Source organism: Otolemur garnettii, unplaced genomic scaffold (assembly GCF_000181295.1).
Source record: "Otolemur garnettii isolate 467f Iridium unplaced genomic scaffold, OtoGar3 scaffold00012, whole genome shotgun sequence".
NCBI classification, from domain to species: Eukaryota; Metazoa; Chordata; class Mammalia; order Primates; family Galagidae; genus Otolemur; species Otolemur garnettii.
In genome coordinates, this window is record NW_003852407.1 from 15,407,059 (window position 1) to 15,413,612 (window position 6,554).

At 44.0% G+C, this 6,554-nt stretch overlaps 1 protein-coding gene across 1 annotated transcript in view; it reads right to left on the reverse strand.

The window, feature by feature from the left end:
• Window positions 1–6,554, reverse strand: part of FHOD3 (formin homology 2 domain containing 3) — a 468,593-nt gene that overhangs the window by 242,781 nt on the left and 219,258 nt on the right. The window contains exon 4 of the mRNA XM_012802005.1: window positions 5,274–5,341. Within this exon, the coding sequence (XP_012657459.1) occupies window positions 5,274–5,341 (68 nt within the window). The remainder of the gene's footprint in view (window positions 1–5,273; window positions 5,342–6,554) is intronic.

The window sequence follows — 6,554 nt, forward strand, 5'->3', positions numbered from 1 at the left end:
CCCAGCTACTTGGGAGGCTGAGGCAGGAGACTCACTTGAGCCCAGGAGTTGGAGGTTGCTGTGAGCTGTGAAGCCACTGCACTCTACCCAGAGGGATAGCTTGAGGCTCTGTCTCAAAAAAAAAAAAAAGAATTCTAAGACTAACAAATTTGGAAGATCTCTCACACATAGTCACAGAACAGTTACGACACCAGCTCCACAAATACAATTACTATAAGTTTGGTTCTTGTGGAGTTTGGGTGGTTCCTTTCCTTCTCAGGTGGTTCCTTCATTCTACAAAGGTTTACAAAATTGCAGCATTTTAAAGTCACTTGGAAGAGCTCCTGTCATGTGGTTCTGCCACCAACTGGATACTCAGATAGGAAAGGAGTCCAAGCTGAGTGGCAGAGGGACTGAGCGAGGTAGAGCAGGTGCGGCATGAACGTGGCCCTCTTATAAACAGAGGCCAGCCTAACTGCACTCAGAAATCTGAGCTTCAGAGGAGACATAGTGGAAAGTGAAGAAGTTTTGTTAAGTAATAGGAAGATACGGATAGATACATCTGAAGTGGAGCTTTGGGACAATTAGTTTGTACAGCATTTATTAAGCTAGAGACAGCAAAGATTGAGGTCAAATACAGCTGCTAAAAGACAACTCAATGCAGCTTGTCCAGTCATCTTTTGAAGTGGTACCAGACACTGCACTAGGCACCAAAGACAGACTGGGTGCTGAAATCCATCCAGTGAGCACACAGACTTTTGGTCCAGGCAAACAGCGTGTCCTGCAGCATCTTAATATCTTAATTTCTGTATAGGTTGGGCATCACCTATCCAACGCGCTTGGGACCAGGAGTGTTTCGGATTTCAGATTTTTTTTTTGGATTTGGGGATCTTTGCATATGCATGGGATGGAACCCAAGTATACACATAAAATTCCCTTATGTTTAATATACACTTTTTATACAGAAGCAGAAGGCAATGTCATACAGTATTTTTAGTAATTCTATAAATGAAACAAAGTGCACTAAACCACCAGGAAGCAAAGGTGTCACCATCTCAGCCACCAATGTAGACAATCTGGTTGTTTGGCATCACCGTCATTGCTGAATTTGTATGCCACTGATAAGTAATCATTTTCTTACATTTATTTACACCTAGTACTTAACAGTAAGAAATATGGCATACCATTAAAACAGTGAAAAAGTAACACACTCAGGGTAACTCCCTAGGCTCACCACATAGAGCCATTAATTCATTAATGACTCAGGGGTCCGCAAACTTTTTGAAGAAGGGCCAGTTCACTGTTCTTCAGACCGTTGGAGGGCCAGACTGCGGCCCCGGCAGAAGTCGGCTGCTAAGCAGGACAGGCAGCTGTGGCAAAAACACCCAGCGGGCCAGATAAATGTCCTCGGCGGGCCACATGTGGCCCATGGGCCAACCTGATTAATGTTCTAGCTAGTAAGAAAGAAACATCCCCAGAAGAGCCAGCAGAATACCCGGATCAGCTGCCAAACAGCAACAAACAGCAGGCTTTCCGTCTCCGTGCTGTGATTAAAAAGTTACTGTCCACTCTATTTTTCTAGGTGAAAAACAGCAGCAGCAGTTGAGGGACCAGAAAGTGGCTACTCCGAGGATGAGGAGGAATTATGCTGGATGGCTTTTTTAAAGCCAAAGTCATCCAAAGTCATCTGCCCCACTAACAACAGCTTTTGCCTTAGAAGTCTCTCTGATTGCACAAGTATAAGCCGACGTGATTTCCTGTTCTGTTATAAATGCACACTGCTCCAGTCTTTCAATAAAGCCCTCATACATTTTCACCATGTTGTCTGTAGGCCCTTTTTCTGCGATGTGAACATCATCTTATCACTATCATCACAATCATTTTGATTCACAACTAGTTCTGTTCTTCCATCAGTCAATGAATCAAACAATCATAGTTTCGTTATCCAAGTTCAAAACTTCTTTGATGTCCACGTCTCGCTCACGGAAAGACTCTGAGGGTATCTTTTGTGTATGTAAGGAGTTCAGACGTCGTTCTTGCCTCACTTGACACCTGAAATCCTTCAAAGTCACCACTCTGTTCATCATGATCACTGAACACAGTTGCAGGCCAGGGCTTGCGCCAGGCATGCAGAACTACGTCTCTAGTCACTGTGTTCAAAGTGTTGGCAACGGAATATATAACATCCTTCCCACTAAACTCATCTGAAAACCTCCCCCACACACCTCTGTTCACAGCTGCCAGCACGCTCTTCCAAAAGATGTGTTTGTATTTACTCTTCATTGATGGAGGGATAATCTGGTCACATGGCTGAAGTAATGAAGTCATATTTGAGGGAAGTACATGGTATACACATTATTTTTGGATGAAGGTTTCAGCTGGAGGATGAGCTGAACAGTTGTCAAGGAAAAGCAAAATCTGGCAGTCTTCATTGGGTCCAGCTTCTCTGAACCAGCATGAGACTCGGGCACAAACTGTTCCTAAAACCAATCAGAAAAGATGTCCCTGGGGATCCATTCCTTTTTATTAGAATAACGGACTCGTAAGAAATTCAATCCTTGAAAACAGCAAGGACACAAGTTTTACTGCACCAAGACTATGCTTGTGTATGTTTGCTTCATTAGCACATCCTGACACGGTTATTCTGTCCTTGACAGCCTTAATTCCTATAGGGGCTGTCTCATCGCCTGTCAGCAGTATCTTTCAGGAGCTATAATGCCAGAAACAAATAAATAAATAACGTTTCATCAGCATTAGAGACTTGTCCTGGCATGGGAGTTTCATCAGCAGGGACCCTGGCAAATGTGTCAGTGAACTTCTCCCGTTTTGTGAGCAGCAGACACTTTATCACCAACCTCTTTCAAAATGCTGTGTCTTTTCTTATATTTTTTCAAGCAGCCCGTTGGATATTCACATTCAATTTTCAACTTGTGACAAGTCTTGACTTGTTTCACGATCAACATCCCACGATGTGGCCTGGACTCACTGCAATGCTGACAGATCCACTCTTTGAGGACATGGCTGAGATCTTCGTTTTCAGCTTCATGCAGTGTTTTTCCATTTTTCAGCACAGATCTTAGTTTATCCCTCTGTTTCTCGAGCTCATAGGCGCCGGTCATTCCAACACCACGCTCTCCTGCAGGATGCTTCACACTCCATCGTATCTAAGTCTGACATTCTGCGCTAAAGATAAACACTAATGCTTCCTCTTTTTCTTATTACTGTTACCGACAGGGGTATTTTCAGGTCTTTCTTGACATTTTCAACAGTATCTTTATACCAGAGAGCAGAGAATATGCAAAAGAAAACCACAGGGAGTGATGCATGGGCCGGGCCCCATGTGGGGCACTGTGAGGAGCCTGCATTTGGCGTGTCTGATCTGCACGTGTGCCATTTTATTACCTTTTGTGGGTGTGCTTGCGTGGAGGAAAGTGGAAACTATACAGCTCAGCCAAGGGGGACAGTAGGTCTTTCCTGGGGATGCTTAATAAGCTACGTGTTGTGCACCTGCATTTTGTTGCCACCCACCACATGGGGTCAGGTGTGAAATTTTCCACTTGTGGCATCATATAGGCCCTCAAAAATTTATATTTGGGAGCATTTTTAATTTTGGATTTTGGATTTAGACATGTTCAACCTGTACTAGAGGCAATCATGGGATACTTTAAAAAATACTCAGAGGGACCTTGACTAGTGTGGGATTATCTTTGAAGAGGATCCCTAGAAGGAGGAAATATGAGGAAAAAGAGATAAAGAGCGTGGGTGTGGGATGGCAAAATATTTGAGAATAAAAGCTATACTTCCAGGGACAAAGGCAAAGACACAAGGCCATGCCTTACTCTCGGTGTACAATTGCAGGAGGAACTTAGGATGTAGCCAAGGAGAGAGGTGGGCACCAGCAACAGAGGCCAGATCAACAAGGACTTGAGAAATTCAGCTGTAATCCAGAAGGCAACGTGGAACCAGCAAGGCGGTAACTCCCTCACCTCCTTCTGGGGGGAAGCTAAGAATGGACAGAGTTGGGGCGGTGGTGCTACGGACAACTGTTGCAATTTCCCAAGTGAGAGTAGGACAGGCCTCACCAAGGCAGACTTCTAAGCCTTAAAGGATTGCTGAAATGTGCTGTGTGACAGGCCAAAGGTACACCAGGGACAAACTCATGGCTGTCAGATGAAAAGGGGACTCATCTTACAAATGTCAACAAGAAGAAAAATTTTGTTCGGCAAAAAAAAAAAAAAAAGGTGCCATGACTGAATAAGTTGAATGAAGAATGGGATGTGAACATGCAAATAGAATGGATTTTTGGTCTGCCTTTTTGCTTATTCCCTCTCAGACAGGTAGAAATCTGCTCTGGCTAGAACTATCACTGACAAAATATTTTAAGGAGGTAGATAAGATGGGCACTGAGGGGAGAGAGATTATACCCTTGAATCAAAAATCGTAACAAAAAGGAAACATGAACCTAGACAAGCCTAACGCAAAGGCCATCTTCTCCCTGATCCACCTGCTGGCCCTGCCCTCTGCAGTCCCATGGGGGTGATAGTTTTGGACTTGTCTGCACTCCTGTCCTAGCCCTCTTCACTATGCTGGTAACTTTTTCGAGGTAGGATGGAGGGAAGGCCTAAGAGGGAAAGATAAAAACAGAACAATCAAAGAGAGATTTACACAGGTGTATGAGGTGGCATGTCCATAATAGCATGGCTTATGACAGCAAAACCTTGGAGTGTAACCAAATCATCTACCAACAGAAGAATGAACAAAACTTTACTTATGATTCATTCATACAGTACAATTGTCAATCAGAACTACAGTCACACTACATCTATTCCAGTCTCAGTAAGTCAGCTAAAGTAGGATATATTAATATAAAAGAATATCCCATATTGTTGACTATCTACCATTATACACACAAACATGCAAGCATATGATGAATTCCAAACTCAGCAGTCCGTAGAGAGGGAACCTGAAAGTGGGGTGGGAAGAGGTTGACTGGTATTGGGGAGAAGAACCCAGATCTTCAATCATATCTTTCATATGATTATGAAAAATCATAATTTTTTTCTTTAAAAAAGAGTGAATTTAGAAAAATGTTATAATTTGATAAAGTTGTCTTTATTATGTTTGAAATACATGATATGGTAAAAAGTAAACTCAACTGACAGTCTGACCTAATTTACATTATAATCTAAAGAGATAATCCTTTTTGTACTAAGTATAAGCTTATGTGTATCTAATTGAATAGCAGTGTGAAAACAGGACCTAAGTGTACTTTTTTTTTTTTTTTTCCTATTTACCTGAAATATCTGCTTCAGGGAGAAAAGGGCCCTTCTTAAATCTCGTCCACTGGAGTTGTAAAGTTTTTCTGAAATAAAGAATACAACATATAAAATTAATTAAACTGACTCAACAGATGATACAAACAGAGTGGCTGTGAATGGTAACAGGACGCCCACTGCCAAGGTCACTAAGACACCTCCACTTCCTCTAGGACGCAGGCTTCACCCCAGACAGCATGAAGGAAGCTTCCTTCACATCTGGCCTGTTCCAGGCAGCAGAGAGATGGGTGTGGGAGTTGTGAAGATGTCGTCCACCCTCCCTCTCTTCAGATCCATCTCCCATTGTTCACAGACTCTTTCCAGTTTACCAACTGTTTCCACTTAATGACCCAGAAAATTAACACAAGACTCACTCCTCCCTTGCCTCATGGGCCCCATCCCCGAGCTTTCTGTGCCTCCCTTTCCTTGGGGGGTCTCCTGGTCACCTGGAGGGCTCTCCTGGGCCTGAGCCCAGGCAGTCTAGGAGACCCGAGGCAGCAACACAGACTGACTCACTCCCTCTAGCCACATGACTGCCTCAGCTCTGCCCGGGCCTGGGTTCTCAATCATGTTCAAGATGGTCCTGGACCTGTGCAAGGCAGGTAGAGGAGCCCTGCCTTGGAATTCTCTGGCTCGAGACTTGGGTTGACTTCCATAATACCACTGTGTTCAGCTGGTCACTAGGCCTCATGAAGGAGGTGACTGTGAAAGAGGACCTGCCCCCAGAGGTCACCACCCAGTGGGAGACACAGATGATTATGCCACAATCATGGGTCGCATGAAGATATGCAGGAGGGAGAGCACAGTTCTGCTGGTATGTGCAGGATGCCAGGGAGCATGGATTCTGCTCAGCCTCCCAGCACCCACACTGGGTCCTGCTTGGGTGGCTCAGGGGCATGGGGTTACATTCCTAGCGCTGGATACCAGCCCTCCCCACAGAAATCATCCAACACAGATTAACTGGGCACCTGTAGGGGACTATTCTAAGCACTGCGGATACAATAGTGAACAGCAGCATTAGTGCGAGCAAACACTAAGTAATCAGACTGCCTGTGTTCCAAACCTGGGGTCACCACCTACTCGCCATGTGACCCTGAGCAAAAACGCTTTACCTAAGTCTTCAATTCTCCATCTGCAAAATGGGAATTGACAATACTAGATTTAGAGGAAAATTGTTTCTGCGTTATATCACAAATGTCTGTATATGACACTGGGATGCAAGATCATTTAAAATGTTTAGATAGAATAAAAGCTTTCTTT